The 19,172-nt window shown below is 46.4% G+C and overlaps 1 protein-coding gene across 3 annotated transcripts in view; it reads left to right on the top strand.

The window, feature by feature from the left end:
* Positions 1–19,172, top strand: part of FUBP1 (far upstream element binding protein 1) — a 238,211-nt gene that overhangs the window by 126,134 nt on the left and 92,905 nt on the right. For all 3 annotated transcript variants that reach the window (XM_030206527.1, XM_030206528.1, XM_030206525.1), the window contains 3 exons: positions 7,973–8,142; positions 17,190–17,347; positions 17,439–17,518. In XM_030206527.1, coding sequence (XP_030062387.1) covers positions 7,973–8,142; positions 17,190–17,347; positions 17,439–17,518 — 408 coding nt within the window. The remainder of the gene's footprint in view (positions 1–7,972; positions 8,143–17,189; positions 17,348–17,438; positions 17,519–19,172) is intronic.

Here is a 19,172-nt window from a genome sequence, read left to right as displayed (position 1 = left end):
ATAGTATCGGTTACTTGGATCGCCCAACCTTATGTTTGCTCAAGGAAAGTGTTCCCAGTAATTGGACATGAACATCAAATCTTGAAGGGGGGGGGGAAGGTTATGGGATTAGGGAGGGTGAGGAGAAAAATGTTAAAACTTTGATGATAAGATTATTACTTTGCTGTTAATCAGATGCTTTTGCTTTCAATTTCCTGTAACTTGAATTTATTGGCGGTTTAATCTGCTGCATCATCAATAAAATTGTTGAAACATAATGTGGACAAATGCAAGGTGATGCACATCGGAAAGAATAATCCGAATCATAGTTACCTGATGCTAGGGTCCACCTTGGGGGTCAGCGCTCAAGAAAAAGATCTGGGTGTTGTAGATAATAGGCTGAAATTTTCTGCTCAGTGTGTGGTGGCGGCCAAGAAAAAGCAAACAGGATGCTAGAAATTATTAGGAAAGGGATGGTGAATATGACCAAAAATACTTTAATTCCTTTGTATTGCTCTGTGGTGCATCCGCACCTTGAGTGTTGCATTCAGTTCTTGTCACTGTATCTCAAAAAAGATGTAGTGGAATTAGCAAAGGTTCAAAGAAGAGAGATTAAAAAGATGAAGGGGATGGAACTTCTCTCAAATGAGGAAAGACTAAAGAGGTTGGGGTTCTTCAGTTTGGAAAAGAGACTGATGAAGGGAGATACGATTGAGGTCTACAAAATCCTGAGTGGTGTAGAACGAGTAGAAGTAAATCTTTTTTTTTTTTTTTTTTTTACTCATTCCAAAAGTACAAAGACTAGGGGACACTTGAAGTTACATGGGAATACTTTTAAAACAGGAGCAAATATTTTTTCACTTAACAAATATTTAAGCTCTGGAACTCTTTGCTGGAGTATGTAGTGTCAGCGGTTAGTATATCTGGGTTTAAAAACAGTTTGGACAAATTTCCAGACGACAAGTCCATAGTCTGCTATTTAGACAGACATGGGGTGCCCTGGGATTTGTAGTATGGAGTGTTGCCACGATTTGGGTTTCTGCCAGGTACTTGTGACCTGGCTTGGCTACTGTTTGGAAAACAGAATACTGGGCTAGATGGACCATTGGTCTGACCCAGTATGGCTACTCTTATGTTCTTATGAGATGTTGAACTACAGGGGCAGGGAGGGAGGGAAGAGAGAGGAAGATAGTTGGACCACAGGGGCAGGGAGGGGAGGGAAGAGAGAAACTGGGATTGGGGAAGCCATAAGGGAGAGGTCATGGAGGATTGTGAAGGAGGCAGGTGAGAGGAGGATAATATGTACAGCAATGGGGAGTAGAGGAAATATAGAAGGGATTAGGAGACAGAGGAAAGAATGAGACGAGAACTGGGAGAGCTAGGGATTGAGAGAAGGAGTTGGAAAATTGGTAGGTTTTTGAAAAGTAAAAGTAGACGGAGGACTGCGGGGTGAGAAAGCTGTTGAAATCCGAGTTGACAGAGGCAGAAAGAAAGGGGTAAAGAGAGAAAAGAGAAAGATCAGCATAAGAACATAAGAGTAAGCCACACTGAGCCCACAAATAGGTGGGAAAATTCTTTAAAAAATATTTATGGCAGATAGCAAACATTAACTCAATTTCTTTTCTGCAATATCATAAAATGCCTAATACCAATGTAACCTAAGGCCCTTCCTATGAAATTTCAGAAAAACACTTTTTTCCTTAGCATCCCTCCAGATCGGCCCAGAATATGATTGACTAGCCGTTGAGCCCGTAAAAACAGGCTGGTATTGGGGTTTTCCTTCCCTCCCCCTTCCCCGCGAGGTCGTTGCCGCCATCCCTCCACCTGGCCTGGCCTTCTCTCCGCTACTAAACTTACACATTCATTCGCCGGAACGCAGCACGCACATCAGCTGAGCTGCCGTCGGCCCTTCCTTCTCTGCCTGTGTCCCGCCCTCCTGTGACATAACGTCAGCCAGAGCGGGACACAGGCAGGGAAGGAAGGCCGACGGCAGCTCAGCTGATATGCATGCTGCGTTCCGGCGAATGGATGTGTTAGTAGCGGAGAGAGGGCCGGGTGGGGGGGAAGAACGGTAGCGGCGATCTCGGGCGGGCGGGGGAGCGGTATCAACCTCGGCGGCACAGTTTTCCTCTCTGTCCCGCCCACGTCATCACGTATTGACGCGGGGGCGGGACAGAGAGGGAAGTCTCTACTGCGCATTTGCGAGTGAGTCGGTCACTCGCTGTTTATGTGTTTGATGGGTTGTTAACGCCTTCCAGCAGGTAGAGACTGAGAAACTATAACTCTAGAGAGAGAGCCCTTGCCAGCCAGAAAAAGGTCCAGTATTCTCAGGCTCCAGCAGGTGGAAGGTGGTGAGCCCTTCAGTCTCATTCTTTGTTCTTTCTACCTTACTTTTCTGTGATTATACTTGCTTCTGTTTAATTCTTTGATGTAATATTTTGATTTTATCTGTGCATCTGAAAAAAAAAACCAACAAATCTGTTGGTGGAGGCTGACGTCCATGGGGGTCTCGTCTAGCTTCGGAATGTCACACTCGAGTGGCCGGGTCCCTCCCCCCATGTCCTTTCTGGCATCGGAGTGATGCCCTGTTATTGATTTGTAGTAAAAAAAAACAAAAACCCCACAACTAAACAGTATCTCAGGATCTTCAGAGGAAGAGCTACTGAGACCGGGAGAGGCAGCTGCTATTTAAAAAAAAAGGGGGGGGGGGGGGAACTTCACAGTGATGTCTTATTGTTCAGCGATCAGCTGTTTGTGTGAATGAGCAAGACAGCTCCCATTCTCCCTTCTTGGTGGCTAGTCTTTCCTTTAGAAAAAAAAAAAGTGCCATGGCAGAGAAGCTCCGCCACTGTTCGGTCTGTCAGCAGCAGTGACTCGGCTCGAGCGGCTGCTGCAAATTTTGTACCTCGGAGGTGTTGGCAGAGGAGGTGGCTGGGGCTTCTAAATTGTCGGTGGTGGGAAGCACTTCCATTTTGCTGCCTCCTTCAATTTCAGCGTCTTTGTCTGCTTTGCCGATGCACCTGCCTACCAAGAGTTTCTAGTTTACTGGCAGCTTCTGAAGGAGGGTTCCCGCTTGAATTCATGGTGCAAATGTATCAGGCCTTTTTGCTCCACAAATCTAATACTTTTGAGGCTTCTGTCAAAAGGCCTCAGGAAGGTCAGTTGGTGGCTGAGAAACGACTCCGGCAGTCCTGGGATTTGGAGGAGGACTTGTCTTCTGAATCAGACCAGGAGATGCCATCCCTGGAGGATCCAGAATTTATTTTCTGAGGGACAGGTTTCTGAGGATTTGGCTCAGGTTGATACTGGGGTGGAAGCTCTTCCTCTGGGGGAGAACCCCTCCATGGTGAGAATGTTTCATAAAGTGGATCTACAGGATTTCATTTTCCTTAGTTTTCACTACCTTGCACTTTGAAGAGCAGGAGGCTCCTGCGGCAGAAGGTAGGAAGGTCGACCTTCTGGTGAAGGGTATTCGGTAGTCAGGTAAGACATTTTATGTGCATCAGGACATTAGGGACATCATTCAGGCGCAGTGGGAGGTCCCCGGACTCTGCCTTTCGTCCCACTAGGTCTATGGTGCAGTTTTATCCCGTCCCGGATTCCGACAAGGCCCTTCTGTGACCACCTGTGGTGGACGCGGTAGTCTTCGTGGTTACCAAACGGAATACGGTTCCAGTAGGTGATGGACCTGCCCTTAAGGATATCCAGGATCTCAGCAATACATACTGAAGTGGCGAGACTGGAGATAGGTTCATCCTTTTTGGCGGATGCTTTGTATGATTTACTGAGGGCCTCTTCAAGATCTATGGCTTTATGCGTGGTGGCTCATCACTCTCTTTGATTACATGGCTGGTCAACAGATGCGGCCTCTAAGTCCAAGCTCAGTAGGTTTCCCTTTAAGGGGTGTTTGGTGATGAGTTAGACAAGCTGGTCCGCAGCCTAGGGGAGACTAAAATTCCAAGGCTGTCTGAGGATCGGCCCAGGTGGTCTGGGCACTGTTTTCTCGAGCTGTGGTAGGGTTGTGATTTTTGTCACTATAGGCCAGGCAGAGTGGCTCCGGTTCAGCTGTTCAGGTTTTTTCAGAGGACCCAGTCCTTTTGGGGTAATCGAAGAGGAGGGAGGGATACGGGCAATTCCTTCCCATCTTCCTCTCGTCCTCAGCAATGAAGGCTTGTGGGCCCAGCCTCCAATTCTGGTAGGTGCTTGGTTGGCGCAATTTTGTTGGAGGTGGGTCCAGATTACCTCCAACCAGTGGGTTCTAGAGGTTATTCAGGACAGGCACACCTTAACAGTTTGCGCATCCTCTTCCAGATGCTTTTGTGGAGTCTCCCTGCCGATCTCGTGTCAAAACTATCGCGGTCAGGGACACTCTGCGCAGGCTTCTCGTCCTGCAGGCAATCTGTCCCGTTCCCTCTGCAGAACTCCTGCAAAGGGCGTTGCTCCATTTACTTCCTGGTTCCCAAGAAGGAGGGAGGGTTCCTTAAGACCGATTTTGGATTTCAAAATGGTCAATCGGGCTCTCGGACTGTCTTCTTTTCGTATGGAAACTCTGCGGTAAGTCATTGTGGTGGTCCGGTTCAGGGAGTTTCTGATGGCTCTCGACCTGACAGAAGCCTGTCTTCACATTCCTATTCGGGCTGCACATCAGTGTTTTCTTCACTTTGCAGTGATAGGCAAGCATTTTCAGTTTCGGGTGCTGCCCTTTGCACTGGAAACCTATTGTCCCTTCTCCCTGTACATTTACTAAGGTGATGGTGGTAGTGGCAGCGGCTGTCAGGACAGAGGGCATCCTAGTTCATCCTTACTTGGACGATTGGCTGATCAGAATGAAGTCTTATCAGGAGATCCTTCAGGCCACGGATTGGGTGGTAAACTTCTTTCAATCCCTAGGTTGGGTAGTCAACGCACAGAAAAGTCATCTGCAGCCACCCCAATCACTGGAGTACATTGGAGCGTTTCGATATGCATCAGGGCCTGGTTTTTCTTCCTTTGGCTCATATCCTCGAGTTGCATTTGCAGATTCGCCTGTTGCAGTTCCCGATGCCGAGGGCTAGGAATTATCTTCAAGTCCTTGGTTCCATGGTGGCAACGATAGAGGCAGTGCACTGGGTGAGAGCCCACGTGAGGCCTCTACAGAAGTCTCTACTTTCCATGTAGTCTCCTTAGAGGAACTCGCTGCTGTGGAGATTGTCCCTTCCGGCGCAGGTGCAGAGCAGTCTCCGCTGGTGACTCCAGAGGGCCAACCTGCCTCTAGATCAGTTGAGCTGGATAGTGGTCATGACGGATGCTAGTCTCAGGGGCTGGGGAGCTCAGTGTCAGGGGCAGTATGCTCCCTGTGATCTCGTCAGGAGAGGTCTTGCTCAATCAATTTTCTGGAAACCAGAGCAATTTGACTGGCTCTCCAGGTGTTTCGGCTTCTGCTGGAGGGCGAATTAGTCCACATTATGTCAGACAATGCCACGGCGATCACCTATATCAATCAATAAGTGGGGACGAGGAGTCGTCCGTCGTAGCTTGAAGCGGCTCAGCTGTTGCAATGGGCGGAAGTCCATCTGGTCGCTCTTTCCGTGGCTCAGGTAGTAGGAGTACAGAACGTCCAGGCAGACTTTCTCAGTCAAAACACTCTGGATCCCGGAGAGTGGACCCTAAGCAGTGTGATGTTTCAGTCAGTAGTGGAGTGCTGGGGGCTTCCCAAGATGGATCTGTTTGCTTCTGCACTCAGTGCGAAGCTTTCTCTATTCTTAGTCGTCGAAAGGACCCGAATCGCATGGGGGTAGACGCACTCCTTCAGCCCTGGCTGGCCAGCCTTCTTTATGCATTTCCTCCATAGCCTCTCATAGGGCGTCTAATTCAGAGGATCGAGACGCACAGGGGCTGGGTGATTTTGGTCTTGCCAGACTGGCCTCACAGACCTTGGTACGCCGATCTTTGATGTCTACTGATCGGGTCTCCTCTCAGGTTTCCGGAGACGCTGTGTCTTCTGTTGCAGGGCCTGGTTTCTCATCCGGATCAATTCTGTCTTACAGCTTGGCTCTTGAGTGGGTGCAATTGACAAAGAGGGGATACTCTGCGAATGTAGTTAACACCATGCTCCGATCTCAGCTTTGATCTACATCCCTGAATATTATGTAAGGATGTGGAGGATCTTTGAGGCGTGGTATGAGGAGGTGAGCATCTCTCCCTTTTGGACCTCTTTCGCAGATTTTGGATTTTTTACAGTGCGGTTTCAACAAAGGTCTGGCATTAGCCTCCCTTAAGGTGCAGATTGCGGCCTTATCCTGTTTTCAGGGTCGCATTCAGGGGAAGTATGTAGCTAGCCATCTTGACGTGGTACGGTTTTTGCGAGGGGCAAACCTCATTCATCCTCCCTCTCAGTTCGTCTTTCCTTGTTGGGATCTTAATTTGGTGCTCTCGGTTCTTACAAAGCCTCCTTTTGAGCCTTTGTCTTCCTATACAGTAAAAGATCTGACGCTCAAGACGGTGTTTTGGTTATTGCCTCAGCTACGCGAATCGCTGAGTTGCAGGTTCTATCTTGTAGGTCGCCGTTTTTGGAGTTATGTAAGGATTGGGTGGTGTTCCATCCAGTTCTGTCCTTTGTGTCCAAGGTCTTATCTCTGTTCCACTTGTCTCAACCAGTGGTTTTACCCATGCTGGGTTCCTTGGGGACAGAGGAGCAGCGTCACTTGAAGTGTCTTGATGTCAAGAGAGTTCTGAAACATTTGAAGTCTACGGAGGAATTCCGTTGGACAGATCATTTGTTCCTTTTGATCAGCGGTTCGCGCAAAGGGCTCAAGGCTTCTAAGTCTGATATTTCCCAGTGGCTCAAAGAAATGATAGCTGCGGCTTATCCTCTTTCTGGGAAGCCCATACAAGAGGGGGGTCAAAGCCCACTCTACGATAGGTCAGGCGACTTCTTGGGCGGAATGTTGCTCTGTGCCTCCTTTGGACATTTGTAAGGCAGTGACTTGGTCTTCTTTGCATTTGTTTTCTAAGCATTATAGGTTGGATGTCCAGTGTCGTCAGGAGGCTGTTTTCAATACAAAGGCTCTCACAACAGGGTTGCTTGGATCCCTCCCATTATTATACTGCTTTGTTACTTCCCATCAGTCACATTCTGGGCCGGTCTGGAGAATGCTAAGGAAGGAGAAATTAGACCTTACTTGCTTTCCTTAGTCCCTCTGGACCGGCCCAGATCTCTCCCTCAGTGTGTTCTGTTTTTTTTTTTTTCCTGTTGTCCGGCGGTTCAGTTTCCCTGGGAGCTGTGTTGTACATCTGCTGTTACATTGTTAAAAAAAAAAAAAAAAGAACATAAGCAAGAATATTAGTGATACTAATGAAAACATCAGTGTCTGGTATGCAATGGCATGTCTTTTAGACACTTTCATTTTGTAGCACGGGCTCTGTGTTAGCGAAGTGCCGGTAGCTGCTCAGGCTTACGGATGCACAGATGATTTTTTTTTTCCTGCTTCTTTCTACTTTGGTATTGGTATGATAATACTGGCTCTTTCTCTGGCTAGCAAGAATTCTTATTGGTGCTGTCTCTAGAGTCACAGTTTCTCAGTCTCCACCTGCTATAAAGCATGCACAACCCATCAGTCACATTCTGGGCCAGTCCGGAGGGACTAAAGGAAAGCAAATTAGCAGGTAAGGTCTAATTTCTCCTTTAAAAAAAAAACCTCCCCAAATTTATTTTATCCTATTCTAGTACGTATTCCTGAAACAACCATGTTTTTCTTTCTTTTTTTTCCCCCCTAAATAGCAGGAATTTCCCCTTAGCTCCTTTTTCAGCTTGTTTCACAATACATGTATTTCATATCGATGGCTTTACGGGTGGTTGAATTACTGCAGGGATGAGTTGGAAGGTACTCGTTAATACTAGAAATGATCACCATTCTGTGAAATCTAGACTGTGTTCATCTGTGAATTGGCTTTTTCTTAAGTTGTAGCTGTCATTTCATGTTCTTTTTGGCCCTGACATTTGTGTGTGTTTTAGGTGGTGAGACGATAAAAAATATAAGCCAGCAGTCTGGTGCTAGAATAGAACTTCAAAGAAATCCTCCACCAAATGCAGATCCCAACATGAAATTGTTTACCATTCGTGGATCACCACAGCAGATTGATTACGCCAGGCAGCTTATTGAGGAGAAGATTGGGTTAAGTACGGTATGTTATCAATACTTTTATGAATCTCTATTTAAAGGTTCCAACAACTTGGAACTTTAATAGCGAGAGCTTCAGAAACTCACCATCCACAATGTCTTTTCACATGAGAACATAACGATGGTAAGTCATAAGACTATGTTCTTATGTGAAGTTATCACTGAGGTCTGGAGATATTATTGAGATAAGATTTGGGAATTAATTGCTACCTGCACTTTTATGATTTGATTGTGTTGCATTAGCGTTGAGCATTGTGGATGGTGGATCAATCCCCTTTATGTGCATATCTTTGTTTTTGCCTTTTAGAATTTGTGATAAAATCAGTTAATCCCTAAATGCTATGCTTGCTTTTTATGCTATCTTTACTGTCCTGTTGCCTCTTCTGGTGCTTGGTGGTTTCTCATCTTCTGGAATATGGTTATTTCCCTTTTATATATTGAACATATAAAATTAGTTTGTGCAAAACAGTTTAAAAATTTTTTCCCCAGTTATGTCCTTTTCCATACCAGACTAGTAAAGATGAGTAGGTTATGTCCACCTGCCAGCAGATAGAACCATTGAATGGGGGGAGGGGGGGGGGGCGGACGGACACATCTGGGCTGATGCAGTCTCCAGCAGATGATGCAACAGCTTTGAGTAGGCTGCTTCTGAGAAGGCTGTAGATTGATTGGACAAGAAGGATACTGTATCCACACTGGTGGGTGACATCATTGATGGAGTCCTGGTGCAAAGGCAACCACCAGCGTTGTTTTCCAGAAGCTACTAGCTATTGTTGCATGGGACCAACCCAGTCTTCTTTCATGGCGATTGTTTTTTGCTATCTCCAGTCATGTAAGCGTTTGCTTTGGCCCTGTACCTTTTCCCCATGAGGATGCTAGATAAGATTTTCAACATGTCTGTTTCCTTCTTTTTTTCTTTGTGCTGTGGCTCACTAGGCCCTTAGGCCCCAAGTACAAAATAAGTATCTGTATATAATATGAAACTGCTTTGACTGTAACCACAGGAAGGCAGTTAGCAGGCTTTCATTTCGGGTGGCTCTGCAGATACATGCCACTCAGTGTAGTAGATTTCTCTTTAAAGGTCAGTCTTTTTAAATAAATCAGAGAGGCAGACAAGATTTTTCTGCTGGACTGGCAAGTACCTCCAAGAGCTTCTAATGAAGGACTGCAGACCTGATTTCTCCTGTAGGAAGTCATTTAAAGTTGTGTTACTGGAGGTAGACCCAGATAACCACAGATGTTTGGGTACTCAAATTTGTTCAAAATGGCTATGCTTTAAACTTTGTGCAACCGTTTCCCGAGGTGTTTCTGGAAATCACTAAGGTGGCAGCTGTTCAGTAAACCTGGACAGGTTAGTTCAGTTGAATGGTTCTGTTTCTGCCTCAAGAAGTGGGAACAGGTTGCTATTTGCTTACTTTGTAGTACTGAAGAAAAGAGCTACTTTGTGACCGATATCGAGCGTCTCAGTAGATTTCTGACGATAACAAGTTTTTGAATGGAAACTCTGAAGCTGTTAATTGTTGCAGTAGAACAAGAAGAGTTTCTACTTCTCTGTGGAGGTAAGCTTCTGTTAGATCCATTCCGATCAAGGTAGCACGTTAGTGGTTTCTCAGGTTCGCAATCTTAGGACATTTCCAGTTTTGCGCTCTGCCTTTTGGTGTGGCGATGGTGCCCTGGACGTTCTCAAAGGTTATGGGTGATGATAGCAGCAGACTTGTACAAAGAAGGCATCTTGGTATACCCTTCTTTGGATGATTGGTTGATACTGGCAAAGTCCCCCAAGGAAAAAGAGCCACAGCTTGGGTAGTAGTCTCTCATTTCAGGAGTTAGAATGTATAGTCAAGAGCAACCTGTGTCTGACTCAAGTGTTGGAATATTTGGGAGCCAAACTCAATATGCTGCAAGGGAAAGCTCCCCCCTCCCCCTCCTACCCACAGAAAGAAAGAAAGTTTGCAAAGATCAGAAATCTGCTTTCCCTGTGGGACAAACAAAATGGCATTCAAGTGTTGGAATTGAAGGCAGCAACGTCGGATATCATTCCATGGGCCAGAATTCCTATATAGCCCTTGAGTTCTGTCCTATCGATGGTCGCCTCAGTTGGGACTTCAGTGGTGGTCCACGTTCACTCTGGAAGTCATGAAGTCTCTTAACTGGAAGCAACCTAAGGGGAAGACATTCTCCCAGGATGGGCAGCTCATATCAACAGATGGGTACAAGGCTGGTGGTCTCTGGCAGAGCCAAAGTGCTCCATCCTTCAGTTGGAAGCTCAAGCAATTCAGTGATTATCGACATCCTGCCTTTTGTCCAGAACGGTGTGACTCAGATTCTTTTGGGCAGTGCTACAGCAGTAACATATGTCGGCTGGTAAGGAGGAGCATGAATTCAGTGATGAAGAAAGTACAAATGTTCATGACTTGAGCAGAAATAAATCTATAGGGCATTTCAGTGGCACATGTAGCTGGATTACAGAATGTCCAGATAGATATCTCAAGCTGTAATATCATAGAGTGTAACTTAGCAATGGAAACTTTCAAGGAAGTGCTACGCTGCTAGGCGCCTCCTGTAGTGGATTTAATGGGATCAAGTCAATATGAAGGTTCAGTCCTTTGTATTAAATTAAAATTTTCAGTTGAAGAAAAGATTGCAACTAAGCAGGAAGAGGTACTGATTCAACTCTTGCTTGTCTTCTATTCTTGTTTCCATTATTTCTGCTGTTAGGCAGAATCATTCAGAGAATAGAGACATTTAGGATTAGTAGTGTTTGCTCCGGTTTGGCTGAGGCAGCTGTGTTAAAGGGATTTGAAGCCTGAGTAGGGATGAACCACGGCTTGCTAGTAAATGAGAGAAAAGGCACTAGAAGTAAAAAGTCAAAATAGTTTAATAAAATTCAATAAATATGTCAATATCCATCAATAGGTTTAATTCGTACAGTCAGTGCTATGTAAAGTCCACCAGAGAGTAGCAAATGGACCCTATAATTTGTACAACCGATCAAAACTGGGCGTCTCAAATTTATTGTATGAGGGTTACATAATCAAGCAATGGACCCAACACTATTCCATTTAGCTCCATGTTCCAGCATGAGTGCCTGGGTCACGATGTCTAATCAGTGCAGTGTGTAAGGCGTAGAATGCAGTGGACACCTCTGCAATAAGCACCAAGCAAACCATGAATTGGTATATAGACGTCAAAAGCACGCAGTAAGGAAAGCCGTGGTTCATCCCTACTCTTAGACTTTTAGCTTCACGTAGAGTGGTTTGTCTCCTTTTTTTGGTTTTACAGGGATGTAATGCATCTCAAGGAGGTCAGGCCTTTATCTCTAGCGGGCAGAGAACAGCTAATCATTTTAGGAACAGGTCACCATGCAAGATGTGAGGGCACGTCTGATGAAGAGGATATTTGGGGAAGGTGATTACTTTGTTGCATTCTAGAAAGATTTTTGTTTCCTTGACTTAAGATAATCTGGAGAATATTTGTTGCCAGGACAAGCGTATTGTCCCCCTCTGATCCACTATTTCAGGAGTCTTGGAATTATTCCAGGATGGATTAGTCAAGGTCTTGGCGCTTGCATCCTTGAAAGTACAATTAGCAGCCTTATCTTGTTCCAAGAAGATGTTAAGAACTTGACTTCTCATCAAGTTGTGGTTGGTTTCTTAAGAGGCATTTGGCTTCTCAATCTTCCTGTTGGCTTGAGGTCGGTTCCTTAAGAGGCATTTGGCTTCTCAATTTTCCTGTTGGCTTGAGGTCGCTTCTTGTTCTGATCAGTGTTGGATTTGGTTACCTTTTGAGTCTCTCAACTCAGCTGTCTTAAAGGATGTTAAGTTCAGTGGAGAAATTCAGAGATGCAAGCTTTATCCTTTTGGGAACCTTTCTTGGTTTTTAATTAAGAAAAGGATGTGCTTAAACTAGTTCCATTATTCCTAAGGTGGTGAGGTACTTAGGGCAGAGTCAGCCTAGGTGAGTTTGGCTGTTGCCAGGGTGTGCAACCCTCAGGCTGATCCATGAAAAATAATTTTAGTCCTTCCTAGTGTTTCCTTCTCCCAAGAGCAGAAAGGTCTTATGGCTGTGGATGTCAGGCTCAGGTATCGGTCCCAGTGTCCATATTTCCTGTTTCCATGTTCTTCTTGAGCAGGGTTCTTTCTGCAGGTCCTAGGCTCCAGGACTTGGATCTGTATGTTGCACCTTGAGCCTAGACTCCAAATTCAGATTCCTTTCAGGGTGACCTCCGTTAGTCCAGTGTCACAAGGCTGTTTCAGTCTAAGCAGGTGAATTTTCAGTTGTCTATGGCAGGGAATGGGTTTCTTTGCACCATAAAGGTGAATTTGATAAGCTGGGAGGGGAGCTGTGGGCTGGAGCAGCTAAGCTAGTGACTGGTACTTGTGGAGAGCAAGTAGATCCAAGTCTAGGCGGAAGGCCAGAGTCACTCCATCGGCCCTGGGCTCTATCTTTGGAGAAAATGGACTAGGTAGTGGCAGGCAAGACAATGCTATTTGTTAATAGAAACAAAATGAAGGAAACTAGTAGCCCTCAGGTCCCACCTGGTGTGTCAGATTTGGGCTGGGCTGGAGATCCTCTTCAGGACCTCGTAGTAGCGGCACATGCCCAATGCCATCATAGCCGCACAGAGGGGGGGGGGGGGGGGGGGGGGGGGGGGGACAAAATTCCCCGGGCCTCCAAGGGGGGCCACAGTCCCACCCACCGTCTGCCACCGGGCCGGGCCCCCTGCATTAAAATCACAGTGCCTCTCACCTCCGTGTGAAAGCAGCAGGGCAGCAGATCGCCTCCCTTCGGGCCTCCTTCCATCCCTGTGTCCTGTCCTCGTCTGATGTAATTTCTGCGAGGGCTGAAGTGAGGCGATCTGCTGCCTGCAGCGCTTTCACACAGTGAGAGATGTTGTGATTTCAATGCAGGGGGCCTGGCCCGGTGCCGGATGGGGGGGGGGGGGGGGGGCGGGTGGAGTGGCGGCGACCTCGGGAGGGTGACAGGGGCGGAGCCCTGGGGGCAGCCTTGCCCCAGGCCTGGCCCAGTCTCTTGGCGGCCCTGAATGCTATTATTTGGGACTCTAAAGTATAGAGACCAGATGAAGAACCTGTGGCTGTAATAAGAGTCCTGCATATGTTCCTGAAGGGTACACTCAAGATTAGAGCTTCAAATCTTTGCCCCCCAGTCAGATGATTCTACTACTACTACTTAACATTTCTAGAGCGCTACTAGGGTTACGCATCGCTGTACAAATTAACAAAGAAGGACGGTCCCTGCTCAAAGGAGCTTACAATCTAAAGGACGAAATTTCAAGTTGGGGCAGTCTAGATTTCCTGAGTAGAGGTGTAGTGGTTAGGTGCCGAAGGCGACATTGAAGAGGTGGGCTTTAAGCAAGGATTCCTTCCTGGATGATCCATTTTACAGCATTGGATGTTGAGAGATATCAAAATAGCAAAGATACATCAGTTGGTGCACTTTCTTGCTAAAGGTAACCTTAAGAACAACATTGGCAGGGAAGAGTCTCTCCCCAAAGAATTATTTGAGGATTTTTAGAGGAACTAAGGACTTATTTCTTGGCGTCTGCTCCAGACCTATTCCCACGAGTGGGTATATGCCCTCCTACCAGCAGATGGGGAGACTGAGAACAAACTGGCCACCTCCATATTTTCTCTCTCTCAGCAGATGCAGAGTGGGTCATTTTTTTGGCCTTGTTTGAGAAGAAGAAAAAAAAAAGACAAAACAAGGTGCGTTTCTACATGAAGCCTATCCTTTTTAAACCTGGGTGGCTTTTTCCTTTCTGGGGAACAACAGCGTTTAAAGCTGATCCTGCCATTTCTTCAGAGCCAACTTTTTTGTGCATGTGCTCTGTTTTTTATTAGTATTATTATTATTATTTTTTTTTTTGCAATCCAATCTCTAATAGCAGCTGCTGAGGTTTTTGTGTCTGCATGTTGACCTGTGTGGACACCTTCAGTAAGGTTACTTGGCTGCCTGTCACTGTGGGGCCTGCGTTGGTCTGTTTTGCCTTGTGGGTGTGCACACTACCCTGCAGGTCCCTCCCCCTTTCAGTCCCCCTTCCCGACTGGTAAAGTTGTGATGTGCCTCGCCCCACCTGCCAGAAGGGTTTCTTCAGGCATCCCAAAGCAGGAATGGAGCAACCACCATTTGTGGTTTCCTGGCTGCGGCTCGAATTTACTCCTGCAACAGTTAAAAAAAAAAAAAAACACCCTGCTGCAGGAGCACAGCGAAAGTAAAACTCCAGCGGACTTTGGATCCTTTCAGGCTCCTGTTTCCACGTGATGCTGGTCAGAGAAGTGGTCGCTTGACCAGAGGGGTGGTGTTTCCCGCACTCGACTACATGGCCTCTTACGTTGGTTAAGTGTGCTGCTGGTTGGCCTGTCGAGCACACAGTGTAGTGCTGACGGGTTGTGCTGCTTCTGCGATGAGGCCTCAGGGGAGGAGCTTTTGGATGCGGCAGAACTGTCTGAGGTTCTTTGCACCCAGTGGACGAATTAGAGGCTCCTCAGAGTGCCAGACCCTGGATGTCTACAGGGCCCAAGTATAACAGGATGGCATCGTTGCTAGGGTTCCCAGCCCCAGCAGAGATCATGACTGTTGGAGGAGGAACCCCTGGAGAAGGATGAGTGGGCCCTAGAGGACCTGGGTCCAGACTCTGACCTTCTACTGGGCGAGGATCCCTCTGTGGTCAGACTTTTTCGTAGGCAGGAGTTACCCTGGCTGAACCTCTCATGTCCTGCAGCGTTTGAGTCTCGAGGAGGAGCAGCCTATGGTCCTTTGGAAGGGGGACCCTGTGTTGAAGGGTACCTGTAAGCCTCTTCGAGTTTTCTTGCTTAATGAGGACTTCCAGAAACTGGTCAAGGCATAATGGCAGCGACTGGACACTCTCCGGATGGTGAGAGCTGTGGCTTGCCTCTATCAGCTCCCTCTGGGGGGAAGCTGGAGCGGTTTTGGCTTCCTAAGGTGGACGCCTTAGTCATGGCAGTGACAAAGAAGACAGCAGTTTCTGTGGATGGCGTCGCTGCCCTCAAGGATCCTCAGGATAAGTGTCAGCCTTGGCCCTGCAGGCGACCATCTGTGGTGGCTGTTCGGCTCGCACCTGTTTTTGGTGAGCGGAGAATCTGCCCAGTTTCCCTGTGGAATTGGCAGACGATCTTGCCAACCTGGAGATGGGGTTTGTATGATTTGATTGGCTGCAAAGGTAAGGACTCTAAATCACACGTGGATGTTGTTCAAAAATACCATTTTGGTAGCCTAGACCAGATGCATTCCATGTATTTACAAGGTGGAAAGAAAACGATAGCCAGCATGGTTAAAAGGTGAAGTGAAAGAGGCTATTACAGCCAAAAGAATGTCCTTCAATGAATAGAAAAAGGACCCAAACAAAGCAAGCAACTTTAGCACTGGCATGTCAGATGCAAAGCATTGATAAAGAAGGCTAAAAAGAATGAGGAGAAACTTGCTGCAGAAGCTAAAACTCACAGTAATATCATTTTCAGGTACAGCAGAAGCAGAAAGCCTGCAAGGGAATCCATGGGACTGTTAGATCATGAAGGAGCAAAAGGGGCACTTGGGGAGGCCGTAACAGGGAAACTGATTAAATTCTTGCTTCTGTCTTTATGAAAGATGTAAGAGATTTACCTGTACCGGAAATGCTTTCAAGGGTGATGATGCGGAGGAACTGACAGAAATTTCTGTGAGCCTGGAAGATGTACTGAACCAAACTGACAAATTAAAGAGTAGTAAATATTTCATGCATATCTCTTTCTTGGGAGGGGGGGGGGGGGAGCAAGTTTACTGCGGTGCGACGGGGGCTGGGATGGAGGAGATTACTTGCTGCGGGGATGGCTTACATTCCCCATGAGGATGGGTTGGATTTTTGTCCCCGTTCAACTCTCTACCTTAGAAGTGTCTCCTTACTCTTCTGGATGGGATGCTCTCCTGGGGAAGTTGAGAGAATGCAAGACCACTAGTTGGACCATAAGTTTAGTCCTGAGAGCTCAGGCCTTGCAAGTTAGCACCTCTTTAGGTATCGAGGTAGAGTTTGGTTATCTCTGCCCAATTCTTCTTCTTTGAGAGGGTAGGGTTTCATTTTTGGGAGAATCGGACTTGCTTCTGAAGGTAAAGACGGGTGAGATAGGGCAGTCATGATCATTTCAAGGTTTTTTTTGTTGGTCATTTTTTGAGATATCCTGACTTGTGAATAGGTCTTTGGTCTATTCTTGTGTCCTAATAGGGCACAGTGGCCTGTAAGGCATCGGTTTCAAAAGAAGTCAAAGATCACCTTGTACCACACTAGCAATAATTAGAAAGACTGAGGGCTAGTAACCGTTCTATTAGACCGTAGGAGGAGTCCTAGGCAGTGTTAGGATCCAGCTTTCCTAGAGCAGTGCCCTTGCTTTCATTGCACTTCTTCTCCAAGTGTCTTAGTATGGGTATGCAGATCTGGAGCCATCTACACCTGAAGTGTAGGAGTTCTGAGAGCTAGCAGGGCTTCCTTCGATCCAGTCTGGGTAGAGTTTGGGTACACATCACTTATCTGGATTAGTCTGGCGTGGACAATAAGGAAGTGAAATTTGGAGGTTTTCCTGTTAATTTCCTTTTGAGTCCTGTCTGATCAATCCAGAGCCCATCCATGGTGGTTGAGGGCTCTTAGCGTGATAGATTCATACCCTTGATGTGTGGAATTCTTATTCCTGGGTAAGTGACCGTGGAGCAATGTTTTTGACTGCATTAGATTTGTCTTTACTGGTAAATTGGAAACCCAGAGCCAGTTGCCTTTTGTTTTAGTTTTGACATAAAATGCTTAGGAGCTGAAGATGGCTCTGTATAAGGAGTGTGAAGTTAGCTCTGCCTCCGGCTCCATCTTCTGACAGGGGAACATAACCCACTCGAAAGAAAATTATAAATTCAAATTTCAGGTTTCTTACATTTTTGATTTAGTGCACTTGTTTTAATAGAATAGCTTATGCTCATGTTTTTCAGTTAAACTTCTAGTTATGTTTTTGGTTATGAGACTTAAGCTTACAAAACATCTTCCTTTCTTTACAGGGTCCAGTAAATCCCTTAGGCCCACCTGTTCCTCATGGGCCACATGGTGTTCCTGGCCCCCATGGCCCACCTGGTCCACCTGGTCCTGGGAATCCCATGGGACCATATAACCCACCACCTTATAATCCAGGGCCTCCTGGTCCTGGACCAGCACCTCAGTAAGTGATTACATTTAGCAATGTCTTTTGACAAAGGTAAGCTCATGTATATTTGCCCTGACTGATTTTATCCTATGTCCTTTTTTTGCAGTGGCCCTCCAGCCCCATATGCACCTCAAGGGTGGGGAAATACATATCCACACTGGCAGCAGCCAAACCAACCAGATCCTGGTAAGTTGGGGTATATAAGTACTTGCTCAGTTATTCATGCTATGCAGTTGCATGTAAGCATATGCTGTTGTGCAATATTTTGTTTGGTATGTAAACTATAAAACAAGTGGTAGACACTTTTTTAATCATTATATATATATATATATATATATATATATATATATATATATATATATATATTTTTTTTTTTTTTTTTTTTTCAATCTTAATGAGGGACCTTCTGTAAGCTACCTGTGAGTGAAGCCACAGGAATATGTGACATACTATTGATGTGCCCCTGTTCTCTGACTGCTGGGGTGGGGTTTTTTTTTTTTTTTTGCCCAATACTTTGATTGCGAAGATGATAATACTGTTCTCAGTTATAAGCTTTCTGGGGTGCTACACCTGGGTGGTGGGGCATCCTCAACCTTACCGGTTGTGAAGTGACTATCTCTCAGTTCCCACACAGCAGCAGAGCATTCTTGACTTAAAAACAAAAAATATGTTTTTCAACCCAGCTCAGAGAGAGTCTGTAAGCATTCTCTGTCGGTTGGATGCTAGTCTTTGCTGCCTATTAGGGTCCAAGTTGGTTTGGGGAAAGGAGGGACCCTCCCATGATGCTGGTATTGATGGCTCAATTTTTTTCTGTCCCAGTTTATTAGCATGGCGGGATTTGGGGAGAAGCTGCGCCGGTGCCATTCTTGTGGCAGCCAGGCTTGGAGGTGAGCTGCAGGGTGGCTGTTGCTATGTGTGCGGTTTATAGTGGGTAATAGTTGCTGGGTCTGCAGGGGCCCTGGTGCAGGCCTGGCACTGGGAATGACAGGACCTAATTTTGGTGGGAACCACTGCTATCTTAGATGCCGGCATGTAACACCTTAGGGTTACCCCTAGCACCCTTGCAGTGCTGTACAGTGAAGTTGTACATCTGTAGGGACAGACTTCACCAAGATAGCTTTCTGTTCTCTCCTGAGACACTCTAAAGCCAGACCAATGGATTGTGATCTGTGATGACAATAAAGTCTGCTCATATTGATATGGTTGCAGTTTCTTAAGGGCCCACACTAAGGCCAGGCATTCTTTCTCAATAGTGGCATATGCTACCTCTTTGTCCGGGAGCTTGTGACTCAGATGCACAATGGGGTGTTCTTCCCTTTGCTGTTCACTTGACTGAGCACAGCCCCAGTGCCATATGTCGAGACATCAGTCTGTACCACAAATCTCTTCTGGTAGTCCGGCACTGCTAGTACTGGAGTGGTAGCTAATGCAGTCTTTAATGTTTAGAAGGCCGCTTCACATCCTGGTGAGAAGAAAATGATTCGGGGCAGTCTCTTTATAGTCAGGTCAGTTAGTGGCTTGGCTATGGGTGCCATAGGCAGAAACTTTCTGCAATAACCTGCTGTCCCAAGGAAGGCCAATACTTGCATTTTTTGGCTTGGGCTTTAACTGTCTGCCACTATCTGTGTGACCTAAATACTGGACTTCTGCCATTCCCATTTGACATTTGCTGGGTTCGATGGTCAGACGGGCTTCCTGGATCCAGTCTAACACGTCACTTAAATGATCAGATGGTCATCCCAAATCTGACTGTACGCATCAGTGTCAAGGTAGCCCCTAGCGTGCTGTGTCATTTAGGCGCCGTATGACCTTATAAGGTCCCGCCCAGTTAGCCTGAAGT

This window comes from Microcaecilia unicolor, chromosome 6 (assembly GCF_901765095.1).
Source record: "Microcaecilia unicolor chromosome 6, aMicUni1.1, whole genome shotgun sequence".
In the NCBI taxonomy this organism is placed as follows: Eukaryota; Metazoa; Chordata; class Amphibia; order Gymnophiona; family Siphonopidae; genus Microcaecilia; species Microcaecilia unicolor.
This window is presented reverse-complemented; position numbering and strand designations above follow the sequence as displayed.